The sequence below is a fragment of the Desmodus rotundus genome, chromosome 2 (genome assembly GCF_022682495.2).
Source record: "Desmodus rotundus isolate HL8 chromosome 2, HLdesRot8A.1, whole genome shotgun sequence".
NCBI classification, from domain to species: Eukaryota; Metazoa; Chordata; class Mammalia; order Chiroptera; family Phyllostomidae; genus Desmodus; species Desmodus rotundus.
The window spans coordinates 42,352,724-42,368,237 of NC_071388.1; the positions used below are offsets into that span (position 1 = coordinate 42,352,724).

The 15,514-nt window shown below is 41.5% G+C and overlaps 1 protein-coding gene across 3 annotated transcripts in view; it reads right to left on the minus strand.

The window, feature by feature from the left end:
* MCF2L2 (MCF.2 cell line derived transforming sequence-like 2) overlaps positions 1–15,514 on the minus strand; it is a 213,783-nt gene that overhangs the window by 147,685 nt on the left and 50,584 nt on the right. For all 3 annotated transcript variants that reach the window (XM_053918126.2, XM_053918124.2, XM_053918125.2), the window contains exons 4-7: positions 14,793–14,883; positions 12,355–12,474; positions 5,188–5,304; positions 719–868 (exon numbers count right to left, since the gene is read on the minus strand). In XM_053918126.2, the coding sequence (XP_053774101.1) occupies positions 719–868; positions 5,188–5,304; positions 12,355–12,474; positions 14,793–14,883 (478 nt within the window). The remainder of the gene's footprint in view (positions 1–718; positions 869–5,187; positions 5,305–12,354; positions 12,475–14,792; positions 14,884–15,514) is intronic.

A 15,514-nucleotide genomic window follows, 5' to 3' on the forward strand; every position in this document is an offset into this window, starting at 1 on the left:
ACATGAATGGAATTGTTATCGCTGAATACAAAATTGAATGAATACTGAATGGAACAAACACTGAATACTAAGCAGTAGTCATACTTGTAACCATTGCTCTATCACATGACTGAATTCAGGACCACTCTCTCCCCGTGCGTGGTGAGATTAGGCCTCTGTTCGACTTCTTATTTCAACAACAACAACAACAACAAGAGTCTTACCCTCTTTAAATGAACCCATGGTACAGTGTCTTAGTTGACTAAAGCACCTAAGAGCGTAAGACCAGCACCCTGTGTTTCTGGCCTAAGTGAGCCAGCCAGCAAAGAGGTGACAGCCACCTTTGGGGCTCGGAATGGAGATTGCCTGTCTCTGTGCAATGCCTCCAAGACCAGCTTTGAATAAGACAACAGGAAGAGCTGTTTTGCTGAGAAAGAACATCTGCAGGGTTATAAACAGGTTAAGAAAAGCACATGTCTGCATTGGATTTGTAGTTATTTTATTACTGCCTATGGGCCCAAGGATCTTTTCTTTTTTTAAATTGAGATATTATTCATATACCTCAAAATCTACCCTTTAAACTGTATAATTTCATGTTTTTTCCCAAAACATTTTCATCACCCTCCAAGTCACTGGAGAAAAAGGAGGAAGAGATCTCAATTCTGCGCCCAGCTTTCTCTAAGAGGCCGACTGTCTGCTGGCACAGAGGCTGGACTGTGAGAGGCCACCGACCACTCACCTGCAGCTTGTCCCGCTGCCTCGTGTGGGACAGCAGAAGCTCTTCAGTGGATGGCACACCTCTGGGAAGCTCTGTCGTGGCCAGGTGGGCTCCAAATGTCTGAAGCCTCTGGGCAGTGGTTTTCAATGTCAAGGCAAAGTTTTCGATGGCCTGGAAGGTCAGAAAATCATAACCATGAGGGGAGATTAACATTCACCAATATGTGTCATCAATGGAAGGACAGTAGAATCCACTACCATTCCCTGAGTACTGGCAATGGGCCATGTATTACATATAGTTGGTGCTACACGTTTATCTGTCATCTCAATAATCCAGAGTGGGAGGTGCTTTATCTCCATGCTGTAGAAAAGGGAGCTTCAACAGGTCAAGTGAATTGCCCAAGACCCTATTATTTGGGCAATAAGACAAGAAGGCAGGTGGGATTCAAACAAGGTCAGCTCTTTCAATTTCAGAAGGACGTTCGTTACCTTAAGAACACGCAACACTAAATCTGACTCAGGATTTACACTAGATAAAATGTTGAAAAGTGCAACAACTCACCCCTCCCTCCACTAAAACTTTCCTTCTCTTCTAGCCCCTACCTGCCCTCCATCTTCCCATCATCTGCATCCACACAGCCAGGCTGCAGCCAAGAACATTGAGAGGATATAACATTGAGGGAAAAGATGAATGCAGTGATTAGGTCACTAGTGACGTTTAACAGAGTCATTTCTGGCACATGTGGGGAGAGACTGGGGGGCCTCTTCCTCTCTCTTCTCCTTTACAAAAATTTACCTTATTATGTGTCCCTTCCACTTATGGACAGACCCCACTCTGCCATTAAACGAATACCGGCTAATGAGTTAGTGACCTCACAGCTAACACCCACGGTGAGATACCAGCATTCTAGCAGGGTGCTTTAGGAAACACCTGGCCTAACCTAGAAAAAGTGGCTCTGACCATCAGAAGAGTTAGTGGAATGCGGGGGTGGCTTTCCCAAGTCCTACAAATCATCCTACTCAGACAGACCGGCACTGCCTCGCCCACTTCCCTCTGCTGCTGAGAAAATTTTGCCCCTGAAGGGCAGCACAACGCCGCATTCATCTCTTCCCCCAGGGGGTGGCACTGTGCCTGTCTCAGCGGTGGCCTACACAACTGCCGAGTGGGTGAATGGTCGGAGCGAAGAGGCCAACCTGATTTTCATTTGGGAAAAAGTTATCTCTGTTCCTATACTACCAAAGAAATATCATCATTTCTGAAAACCCAAACACACATCATAAAGAATGTGCCAGATCTAAGGTGTCCCTTCCTTACGCCAGAGGCGAGGGCTGGCGCTAGCATGATCAGGGTTCCAGGACTCAGCACCCACCTCCCCCACTGTCTAAACCCGAGTCTTCTCCACATCAACCACTTTCACATTTAGACATTGCTATGGTGGAATCGCCCCTACTGGCACGAGCCCTGATAAAGCAACAATCTTTAACGTGTTTTTTTTCTTTTCAATTACAGTTGACACAATATTATATTAGTTTCTGGTATACAATGTAGGGATTAAACATTTATATAATTTACGAAGTGACCCCCTCGATAAGCCTAGTACCTAGCTGGCACCTAGCTGGCACCTAGCTATTTCTATATTATTAACTATGTTTCTTATGCTGTACTTTACTTCCCAGTGGCTATTTTTGTAACTGCCAATTTGTACTTATAAACCCCTTTCACCTTTTCACCACCCTCAACCTGGCAACCCTCAATGTGTTCTTGTATCTCGAGTTTGTTTTGAATCAGCAACGATCTTGACCATCAGAGTATTTTAGGCCTGAAAAATCAGATAAGCACTAACTTTTATAAAAGTCTTTTCAGTACATCAAAGTGTTATTACTTTCACACAATCTAATGTCCATATAAGATATTCTTTGAGCTGCATTCACTAATAGCCTATGATGAATAACAAAAATTTCAATTTATCAGGGAATTATAAGAAAATATGAGATTATTCAGTATTTTGCTTTACATGCCCCACCTTTTATAACACATCTCAATTAGGTATTATTCTTATCACTGCCCTGCTCTATAAATGAGGAAACTGAGGCATATGGGGGTTAAGTAATTTTCCCAAAGTCATACAAAAAATAAGTGGCAGAACTGGAATTGAACCTGGGTAATCTGGCTTGGGACTGGCACTCTTAAACACAATGTTACCGCTTGGCAGTCAAAATGAGATTTAATAAAACTAGATTTAAAACTAGATCAACAAAAGATGTGGCTTTGAGAGCTGAAAACCTGAATTAGTCTGCAGAGGCCGATCGTCTCTGACTGTGTGGTCCTGGGCGAGCCATATGACACCTTTGAGTCTCTGTCCTCATCTGAAAAATAGGGGTAGGGGTTTTGCAGGGGGTTGAGGACCAAAAGGAACAGCAAATGTGAAAGGACTTTGGACACAGTAGGGCACCTTACAAATGTAATAATAATAACAGAAATGACCCAGGGGGTCGGGTGTGAGGCCTGCGCCTGTCACCCTGGAGTGAGAGGACAGCCAGAGGTTTCCTGTGGAGGCCCTAAGAGCAAACTTGATTCCAGGGGTCTGGCTAGTGAATAATCACCTTGGAGGTGGTACAGAGGGCCTTATGCCCAGAGGGGGGCAAAAAAGAGCTTGGCCTTAGCCTTGGCTCTGCCACTACTTGACTGTAGGACCTTGGATGAGTCACCTCTGTACTCTGAAAGTCAGTTACCTTACCTGTAAAATAAGGTGATTGAAAACAATGATCTTTAAGGGTTTTTTCAGTCCTAACTTTTTATGAGTCTCAATGATGTGACATCCAGAAAGCACACTGTTACCACAAAAGGATCTGCATATTCATAAGATATGATAATATATATTGTGAATATATATTTCTAATTACAATATATATGCGTATACATAAAATATATACATAAAACATGCAAAAGGATGTAAATAACGTCTCGATGTTTCAATACTAGTTGTATTATTTAAAGTTCACTATACTATGTTTAACCCATGTGCAAACACAAACCATGGACAAAAGCTAGGCCTGGGGGGAGGGGTGTGTATGTGCCTGTCGGCTCAGGTCACATCTTCAAATAATCAGTCTTCGTGACCTCAGTTTTCTTTACCTCTCTAAATTCTCTTCCGTCTACGATGTCAAGGTGCGCTCATTTCTTTTTCTTCAGTTGTTGCAAGTTTGTGTTATTTCAAAAAAAATCTAAGGCAGCTTGAAAAACATGAACAGCATAATAAAAAAAGGACAGGTAGAGAGTAAAATTCTTTTCATTTTTGAAGTAATGTATGAAAAATCTAGCAAGTGAAGAAAGCAAGCCCAGAACCGCTCCAGGTGCTGCGTTTTATACGATTTAGAGCAACTGCACCCTGGGACACCCTCATCACGCTCGTGTGATGTTCCACATTAGCTTCCCTCCATATCCCACAGTCAGGCTTGTGTAGAAGTTACATGTTTGTGAAGAACTTTACACTCCTTATTTGTTGGTTTCTTTGCTTTGTTTCTTCTATACAGTCTCTTGGAGTCACCATTGTTATGGTAAAACCGGTGGGAAGCCTAAAGGGTTCTTGCCCAGTTCACAGGCCCTCCTCCAGGTTTGGGGAAGGGACATGCCTTTTTTGAAATTACGTGTTGTACAAAGAAGGGAGGGAGGGATTAGAATCTGTCACTTTGAAATTGTGTTGTGAGAAACCTATTTCAATTCTTAAATTTCCTTTTTAAAAAAATCTCAAAACATTACACTCTAAAGCGAGGTGAATTCTCACACCTAATTAAACGTCATTCAGGTGCTGGGCAACATGTTTCCAAAGTGACCAGATACAGAGACATGTGCTGATACCACAAGTTTTCATAAGGGTGGCGAATGGAGCTTTTCATTTTGCTTAGAAAACTTAATTTTTTCAGGGCTCTGGGGGCTAAAAGAGCAAGGAAAGGGGAATGACAACTTTATATAGAAACACATTATTTGGTGAGTTTCAGCTTCACTTTTTCCTCAGTATTATCAACCCTACTAGTTTAGCAGAATAACCACCAATTTCACTACATGGGGAAAAGTGAAACACTATATATATACGTCAGGTGCTTTCACAGCTTTCAATCTGTCTATACATTAGAACCATCTGGGGCATTTTGTGAAACACACCTGCCTGAGACCCATCCCAACGCATGTAAATCAGTTTCTCTGAGGTAGAGCAGGGTATTGGTATTTTGGAAATTCCCCAGGTGCCCTCTAAGTCAAGCCCCTAAAACTCCCATGCCAGAAAAGGAGCCGAGCTGAAGGTAGTCAGCAGGAGAAACTCCAGCCTTTTCCCTTCACCCTAGTCCCCCCACTCCCCCTCGTGGCTTGGAAAATCCAACCTTCCCAGGGTTGGGTAGTCATAGGCGATGACCTCCCCACGGTTGATCTCAAACTCCCCCGTCCCCTGGAAAACAAGGGCAGACTCTGAAAAGGGCGCACAAGCTGGTACTCACAGTTCGATGGCTTATCCACTGACTGTGGCGATATTCCAAAGTCCCCCCTAAATCCTCTGTCAGTTGACTTTTGTCAATGTAGCCTTGAAGGTCAGAGATGGAACTTAACAGGACAATCTGGAGAAGGAGAAAAATGATATATTCCTCACAGATAATTAGAGTAGCTCATCTAGATTCTACTGACATTTAAATAGCACAACTTTGCCTTCTTGGACATATATCCAAAACGGTTATTATATCCAGCAGAGAAAGTTCCTTTCCAATTTCCCCCTTTGAGAGAATGCCAGCATGTTGAATGGTCTGTGACAAAATGGTGACTCGGATCAGGGAGCTCAGATCTAAGCTACCTAGAAGTCAGGTCTTGCTTGAAGTGAATTTTTGTCAAAAATTGCCAGCTTAAGGTATATTCTTCAGCCACCAAAATCAAATGCTGTACTGACACCTAAAAATCTGTGATGAAAACCCCAATAAAGGGTGGGCTGATGAATAACAAAATAAAATTAGAATATAAGGACCTACTAAGGAGTAAGTATTGGAAAGACTCATGCCCTGGCCGGGTAGCTCAGTTGGTTAGAGCATCTTCCCAATACGCCAAGGTTGTGGGTTCAATCCTTGGTCAGGGTACATACAGGAAATGAATGAATGCATAATAAGTGGAACAACAAATCAATATTTCTTTCTCTCTGTCTCCCCCTCTCCCCACCTAAAGTCCATAAATTTCAATAAAGATTCACTGTGTTGATGCACTCCCGTGAGGAATGTTGACATGCCCCCAAGTGATCTTTATGGAGGAGACGTGAAGGTAACAGGGATCGGGTTTTCATAAATTAACGATGCTGCTGCTGAACACACGCGTGCTGATGAGTGGATGCCCACACTTCTGCAGGAAGACGACACGTTCCAAATCGCCCCCCGGCAGGGTCCTGGCTCTCTGCCCCTGCTCACTGCTATCTCTGAGGTGCATCCTCTGAAGCCTTTATCTAATGAACTTATATTTCTTCACTTCTTGTTGATTATTTTGAAAATCGATTCTTTGTCAGAGAATGTAATAATGTAGGCTTTCTTCTATTATCATATGTTAGTCCAGTGATAAGTCCACTTCGGAATGAAAACAAGGTAAGTTAGGGCCCAAAGTCTATAAGTTAAAAACAAACTGATTTATTCATTCAATAAATGTGTATTGAACATCTAATAAGTGTCAGGCTCCAAGGGATAAAACAGTAAACATGAGACGCCCTGCCTTCCAGGAACTTAGGTTCATGGGATTTGATTTCTACAGTTCACTCTGTTAACTACATCAGGGCCCAGGACTTCCTCCTTCATTTCAGGAGTTTGGGAATTTTAAGAATTATTTTTATGATATACAAAAAGAAAAAACAACCTAAATCTGTCTGTACCTTTCTATCCAAAATGTTTAATTCATTTTGGGAGTTTCAAAAAGATTTTTAGTCTTTCTAGAATTAGAAATTACAGGACACATAACAAGAAATTATAAAGTAAAAAATGATTTTTCTTAGAACATTACGGTAACACTTGGAATTTAAAAAAAATAGCGTTATGAAACGTGGTATCGGGCAGAAGTGACTTCGCCCCACAGCCTGCAGTTTCAGAAGCCTATCTTGCGAGGAGGCACGTCCACCCCACCTCCTGCAAGGGAGAGGCAGGCGTGCGTTCCACAATTGCCGGGACTCTGCTTTCTCGTCTTTCCCATGAAAACCCCAGAAAGGACTCTACTAGGCTTTTCTCTTCATCCTGCTTCTGCCTTCTGGCCAGACCTGGCGTTCCCTGTGGGCCTGTGTGACCCCCTCTCTGGGCCTATGAGTACAATGAACTTCATCCTTCCAGCTCATTCTCGTCTCCTCCCCGGGCAGCACCCGTTTGACTGCACTGTACTTAACATGCACACTCTCAGAACAGCTGTTACAGGTTAATAATGCCATATTTTTTCCCTTTCAGTATACATGTGTGTTCTTATCTTTATTTGCTTGGAGCTGTTCTTTTGAGATGTGTGATCTTTTAATTATGCAAGAAGCATTTCCTATATTCTGTCACACGCTCCATTTTAAGAAACCAATTTGCACATCATAGCCTCTTTAGGGGTTTATGAGACCGCTCCAGCCACTTCACATAAAAACTTTATGAGGCTGCTATGGGTACTGCTGTTCTAGAATAGATACGTGCCAGCAACTGGCACGGCACTCAGAGACCCTTTGCTATTTCAAAGCACCCCTCTCTTTGGGTAAAGGTACAGCAAGGCTAAGTGTCTTAACTACCGTTACATCGTGGTCCGCCTGAATCTCATAAGAGTCATGTGAAATAAACTCCTTTCCCCTCACTCAACCTGTGAAAATACAGGTAGAAGCGAGCAGGTAGATGTTACAATAAGAGAGGACAGGGAGCTACAAAGCAAAGGGCTAATATCATATCCATGTTTTCAAAACAAAGGAAAGAAGACGACCAACAGCCTGAACATTTCAAAAACCAAATATATTTCGAAGTTTGATTACATCAAGCATGGTAACCTAGGACTCTGAATTCTGTAGCATGTCTGAGCTGTAAGGGGAAGACAATCTTCTCTGTAAGGTGAAATAGGAGCCTACAGGAAAAACTTTCCATTAACAGATACCCTGCTAAATGTGTCAATAGTTTGGGTGATTGAGGGTTTTCTGAAAAGTTGATTTTAGTTTACAATTAAAAGTATGAGGGGTAGGGAATTGACACACCACCACAAACAGCAGTAGCTAAAGACACAGCATCAAGATAAAGTCGGTGTTCACTCTGTCTTTAGTGTGGATGCGCCACATGAGAAGCGGGACATGAATCATGTATGTTTCTGTCTACGCGTTAACACTGGGAGAGGCGTGTTTTATACACGACCAGGGACACAAGCACATGCGGCATTTGGACAAACACTCCGCTCAAACTCCAGACCATTTGCAGTGGCCACAAGCAACTGGCCGCTCTTCATCTCCAAAGGGGGAAAAGAAAGCTCATGAAAATTATGACAAATTCATTAACCTCTTGTAAGTCATAATTTCTTCCCCAATCTTAATTATTACTCAATTTAGAAAAATAGAATAAGAAACTTGTGGCTCACATTTCCCTTAACACTTAGATATTTTAAAATAAGTATTTAAAATAGAATCAGAAGTTCATTTTGAGACCAAAGTATAGGAAGAAAGTATTTTAATAAACTTGATTATTAATATAAAATGGAACCCAAAAGAGGAAAAATAAGGGTGAAAAGCAAGGAGAAAAAAATGAGAAAAATCCTTTGTCGGAGATGGTCAGTTATCACTGAGATGGGTTAAATACTTTCTCAGAGCAATTTCAATTAAAGTGGGGGTTTTTGCTCTTTTGAACAAACCGTACGTGTAGATGGTAATAAATCCAAACACAGAAAGAGTCTATCTAAGTAGAAAAATAGCCTTCCTCTCACCCTACCCTCGGTCTCCACTGCTACATCCAGGAGGTAACTACTTCCACCAGTTTCTTGTAAATCCTACATGTCCTTCCCGGTGTGACCTATTCCTGTACCATCCCACATATGACCCTCCTGCCTATTCAAATGGAACACACTTTACATGCTAGTCTCCCTTAGCTTTTAATCCCACTTAAAAATACATGTCAGGTGGACTACAATGTAAGGTATCAGTGTGAACTCTATGATTCACATATTCATATACATGTGTGTGTGCTTACACATGTGTGTGTTTGTGTGTATGTGCGCACATACGTATATACTCTCCTGAAAGGGCCTAGAAGTAAAGAGACCTGTGTAGTAACAGGACACCCAGCATCTGGACCTCGGTCGAGTTTACCACTACAAAAACCTAGGGCTCCTCCAAGACAGGGCTAACTACAGGGCTGGATTAGGGCTTTTGCATTACATATGGGGCGAGGCTAGAACATCATGTGAGGACAGAAAGTAAGAAAATACTTTAAAAAAAAATGACAAGGGCAAAAATCACAAGAACATAGGAGACAGCGTAAAGTGGCCCCTACTGGCCAAACCTGGCACAATTTGAGAACCAAAATAATTAAGGATAGTAATGAATTGTAAATCATTGAAAAATAAGAATCCATAATGATAACAGACAAATAAATAACTAGGGGAGAAGGGAAAGTTGTACCTTACAATAGAAAACCAAATTCTGATTAGCAAATGTCAAGAGAGTGTTAGAACTGAAAAATCACTATTTTGCAACCAATAATAATGGTTGTTTCAGGTAAGAATCATCAATGGTTATTAAATACAGAAAGGAGGTTTTTTTTAAGAGTAGGATACTTGTATGGTCTTAAAAGTGTCTCTCTAAAGATTATTTGTTCCCTGCAAGGAAAACATCATAATACGCTTGAGCATTTGGACACCACCTCGACTAGGGCATCAAAATTAACACCACCAGCGAGGAGCAGACACACTCTGTGGGCCCGCACAGGTGGCACCCTGAAGAGGACAGGACGTCGATGAGGAAGTATTCCAGCTGGGAATGCGTAGACCGAGGCGACTCCCGAGAAACCATTACATGGCTCCAGATGAGGTGAGTTTTATTTGTTTAAGGGTCTGTTAATGTCATCAAAGACAAAGAAAGGCTATGGAAATGGTCTCGATTAAAGGAGACCAAGGAGACATGACACCTAAATGCACTACCTGGTTCTAGACCGGATCCTGTTGCACGCACATGCATACTCACCTCTCACGTGTGTACACGCACCTATAGTCCTGTGATCAATGTCCTTATAGCTGCAAGGGTTTCTACAGGGTGTGCACATTTTTATATGTATATATACTTCTTAAAGTATTTACATACACAGTACGTGTTATCAAAGTATTTCATTGTTTGGGCAGACCTTAATTTATTTAACCCGCCCCTGTAGTTGTGCATGAGGTTGTTTTCAATCATTTACTATGTACACATGTGTGTGTGTGTTTTACATGTATATCTACCTCTGTATTATGTAACATGTGTGTAATATGTTATTTATACTATGTAAGGATAAATATACGTTTTGTATTTGAAGTATATATGCATTCATGTATTATATAATACATCAATGTAAAAATACAAGTATTGATTATATTAATATAATATGTAATATATAGGTGTACACACCTATGTATACATATAATATGCAATATATAGATGTGTACATCTATAGAAGCAAATAATAAATAATAAAGCAAATGGGGATACAGTGTTAACAGTAGGTAAATGAATCTGGGTAAAGAGCATGAACTATTCTTTGTACTATTCTTATTCTTGAAGTTTTTTTGAGTTTGAAATTATCTCCAACTAAAACAAAAATATATATTAGAAACTCTTCTATAACACCACAGATTTATCTTATATATTTTTCTTTTTTTTCATTTTTAATGGAGATACCACTTGCATTTTAAAAATGCACAGATTTTAACGAAAGAGTTAATTGAGTTTTGATAAATGTATACACACATGTAACACCATCCAGTCAAGATATAGCACATTTTCCCAGAAAGCCCCTTTGTACCTCCTTCAAATCGACCCGCACTATTCCTCGCCCCTAGCAGCAGCCACTGTCTGGTTTTCTCTTCCACAGCTTGGTTTGCCTCTTCCTGACCTTTACATAAAAAGACTTACAGAGTGTGTACTTGCTAATGTCTAACTTCTTTCTCTCCAGAGAACATTTTTGAGATGTATCCATTGCTGTTGTATGTATCATTACTTCAACCCTTTTTATTGCTTAATGTTATTCTATTATATGAATATGCCACAATTTCTTTTTTAAATTTATTTTTTGTTAAAGTATAGTTGACATGCAATATATTAGTTTCAGATGTACAACATAGTGATGAGACATTAATATACCTTACAGTGTATTCCCACAAGTCTAGTAATCATGTTACTGTACAAAGCTATTATGATATTACTATTTTCCCTGGGCTATACATTACAACCCTGTGACTTACCTATTTAGTCACCGAAGGTTTCTACCTCTTATTCCCCTTCCTTTATCACTGATAGCTCCACCCTCACCCCTCTGGCAACCATCAGTTTATTTTCTGTGTCTACAAGTCTGTTTCTGTTTTGTTTTATTTATTCATTTGTTTGTTTTTAGATTCCACATGTAAGTGAAATATTACAGTATTTATTTTTCTATGTCACAATTTCTTTTTCCATTCACCTGCTGAGGGACATTCTTGTGCATGCTTTTTTGTGACCATGTGTTTTAATTTCTCTTGGGTGGGTCAGAGGTTAGGTATATGTTTAACTTTGTAAGGGACTGGCCAACTGTTTCCACTGTGATTTTACCATACCTTACTGCATTCAGTAGCTGCAAAGTATTTAAAACGATTGGGTATGCCATAATTTATTTAACCAGCCCCTGTTGTTGGGCACTAAGTTACCTCCAATCATGTACTGTTACAAACAATTTGGTAATAAATATCACTGTATGTGTGGCTTTGTGCACATGTATGAGAGTATCTGTAGAATAACTCGTATAGGTAGGTCAAAGAAAGTGTACATTTTAATTTGTGATAAATGCTGCCAATTAATCCTTCATATTGTTCATTACCTACTTCATTCCTGTCAGCAAAGTATGAAAGTAGTTTTCCTCACATCTCTGCCAAAGTTATAGGTAAATATTTTAATTTTGTCTTTTTAATTTAATTTATTTTTATGAGTATCACAATGTTGGGTTTTTTCTACAATTGCCTGTATTTATGTCACCCCCCTATTTTAGATCTTTTTCACTCACCTGTACCACCACAGTTTCTCTCCATCCTTCCATCTCTTTCTACAGTCTGGAACACCACTTCAGATTTATATGACTCCAGTACCACCTCCCCAAGTCACTTCCCCACTCAAACACCTTCACTGGCTCCCCATTTCCTACTGCATACAACCCACACCCTTCATCCTTACATGTAAGACTGATTCCATGTATTTTACCTTTTCTTCCAAAAGTTTATCCTACATGTGTTCCAACAAGGGGCTTCCCCATGAGCCAACCTCACATGAAGTGTCTACTTCCTGCCTCCATGTCCTCACACATGCTGTTCCCTCTGCCCAGGTGGCCTTCTCTCCCTCTCTACCTGTGGAGTCCTACCTTCCTAAAAGCCCAGCTCCCACACCCTCCACCCCACTTGCCCTAACCAAATGAAGACAAGATAAAAGTCATGCTTACCGGTACTTTCATTTTAAACTCATCTCGATAGTATTTAACGCCAATGTCAGTGAGCGCCCTCTGGATGAAGCGAGATGGACGAAGGATGAATATGAGCTGCAAGTTGCCTGGAAACGCCACCTGGAAGGATCACGAAAAGCGTCAGGGCGAATATCACATCCCTGGGTCTCCTCTTGCCTGAGATTACAAACGACCAAGTTAGCATAGACACCATGGATGCCAAAGAATTAGAACGTATTTCACAGGACTTGAGAGCTGAAAGAGATCTTAGAGATTGGATCATCCCAACCTCTCCTTAAGAAACAAACTAAACCAAATAAACACACAAAAATGTTTCTGATTATAAACATAATTCATACTCTTTATAGAAAAATTGGGAAATAAAATTATACAGTAGAGAAAGAAAACCAATTATGATCTCAAAGCTATCTTTAGTATTTTAATGTAATTACTTATAGGCTATTTTCTCTGCTTAAACATTTTTATCATGGTTAAACTTATATTGTAGAAATATTTTGTGACCCACCTTTTCATTTAATATTAACACCATGAGCTTTTATTCTTGTTATTTATTAAAAATTATTTGGAAATATTATATTTCATGGGTGCAAAATTTATTTATCTCTTATTGCTAGTGATTTAGGCATTTTCGTACTTTTGCTATTATAAATAACATTAAAAGGAACATTTTTATTCACGTTTTGGAACACTTTCTTAGGATAGCTTCCTGGAAGAATTACTGAGTCAAAGACCTAGTATTTTGGGGTTCTTGATGCACATACTTCTAGGTTGCTTTCAGGAAATATTGTGTTCATCTTGGTGAGGTCCTGAGAAATGAGATAGCGCAGATTCACAGAACAACATAGTGCAAAGTTGGGAGTACAAGTCTCCCTTTGCTCATGGTTTTCTATTCTTCCAGTGGTTCCCAAAAGCAACCTCCTGAGGTGCTGGTTAGGAAAAAAAAATCTGCCCTTTGACCTGGAATGTTCTGATTCATCAGGACTTTGATGAAGTCCAGGTATCTGCAATTTCAATAAGTACGTAAAGAGATTCTGAGTGGTAGCCAGGGATCCCACACTACACTAAATGTTGCGCATAGTGATCAGTGTAATTCTTGGACAAATGAGGCTCAAGTATTAGATGATTCAAGTGTTCTCCGTGGACCCTGGGAAATCAGGACTCTCTAGAGGTCAGACCTCTGGAATAGTCACGGGACTCTCAAGTGTACGAATCCTCATGGCATCAACCATCTTTGGAGTGACCCCCCCAAAATCCTGTAACCAAAACTAAACCAAAGGGACACAACAGTCCAGGCGCAAAGGAAGGGAGACTTCCCTCCTACCGTCTTTGACATGCAAGGCCCTAACCATTTGTTATGTCAGGGCAGGACAGATGAGCTGGGGCACTCTGTGCCCGGCCACGGCTCCAGAGTGATCTGAGAGAGACTCTGCTCATGTGCACTTCTGCACGTGGGACTGCCTCTGCAGGTAGGCGTACGCGCGGTTTCAAACGTCCCTCTCCTGTCCCCGCCTCCACACACACCTTGCCACCCTACCACATCCCGTCCTTTTTAGCCAGTCCCAACTGTCCCGGGGAGCCCATGCTTCAGTGGAAATGCTGGTGTGGTTTGCCCTGAGGTGTCTCTGCCTGCCCATCTGACTGAGCTTTCTGGTCTGAGGTCCCTCCAGAGAAAGGACACATCTACTTGCTAAAAGGCAACAAACGGGGGTCAAAAATCAGGCTAATAAGATAAAAAGGAAACCCATCCAAGGTTGTACGATTTAATGCTAAAAGTAAGCACACCATCCATCAAGCTACTTAAATATCATTTTGTCTGGTTTAGCCAGTATCTTTCTAATATATAAAAAAATAATATGAATACTGAAATGAAGACTGTCTTAAAGTGGGTGACCCCCAAAGCAAACCCTAAGGCAAGGATTTGGGTATAAAGAGTTTATTGAGGAGGTGATCCCAGGAAGTACAGTGAGGAAGTGGGTGGGGGGTTAGACACTGATGGCTAGAGAGCCAATGTATCAGTGAGGGGCGACTGCTGTGGGCAAGGAGGCTGACCCCTCCAAGACACTGTATGGACAATACCTCAGAATTGTCCCACTGAACCAGGGGTATTTACTCACCAAATTCCATGACTCCATAGCTGTAGGTCACTCCTGGGGTATTAACTTCCCAGCACTCTCTACCTACCCCTCTTCAGTGACCACAGAAATGAATAAAGGAGAGAGATTCAGGAAGCCTTTGACATGATCAGGAATTCTCTGTGGTGATTGTTAGGTGCCGGAGGGGATATGGGTAGACACAACAAAGACCTTCCCAAAATTTGGCATAAAATAACTGCCTTTTTCCGGTGACTTTGATGTGAAATAATTGAATAGACAATTTAAATTAGTTTTATTTTAAAAAGCACAAAAATAAATATTTACAGCTATTCGTGTCAAGGATGCTTTTACGGAGCTCCACTTGTCCCTTCGTCTGTCGATAACAATGACGAATCCAATGCCGGCAGCCTCCACACTGCAAAAAAGGGGGGTCGGTATCAGTATCAGAGACCAGGAGAGACACATGGGTTCTGGGTGGGTCCCACAGAGAGGGCGCTCTACAGCTTCCATGGCCCTCCAGGGTCGGGTGTGAGAACCTGGCACGGCAAAGGGGGTACCTGGCCTGACCTCCCTGACAATGCGACCAGCCTCCTCTCCGCATCTCACCAGGCAGCCTTATCAGCACAGAGACAGTTGGTGTTCTAAGCCCTCGCAAGGCCTCTGTTTCTGGCTGGCACACGCATGACACACCCAAGGGCACACGTGCTCCTGCCTGAAGGAGCGCATGTCGGGTGAGCGCCACATGCCCCAGTGTCAGCAGAGGACCTCAAGGCTGAGCTCTGCCATCTTTCCGTGCCCAAAACTGGCATTCCCGGAGCCACCAATATCCCCTCCTAGGAGCCATTCTGAGAGGCGTTCAGAATGAACACACGTCAATGGGGAAAACCATCCCCTCCCAGACCCTGGCCAGAATCGGCCAGCAAACCGTAAGCATGAGAAGATATCTTCATTAAGACCAAAAGGAAGCTGTCTGGTCTCCTCTTAAATCCCCACAATACTCCATGAAATCCTGTTAAACTAAAGTCCGGAAAGAGTAAACTTTTTTT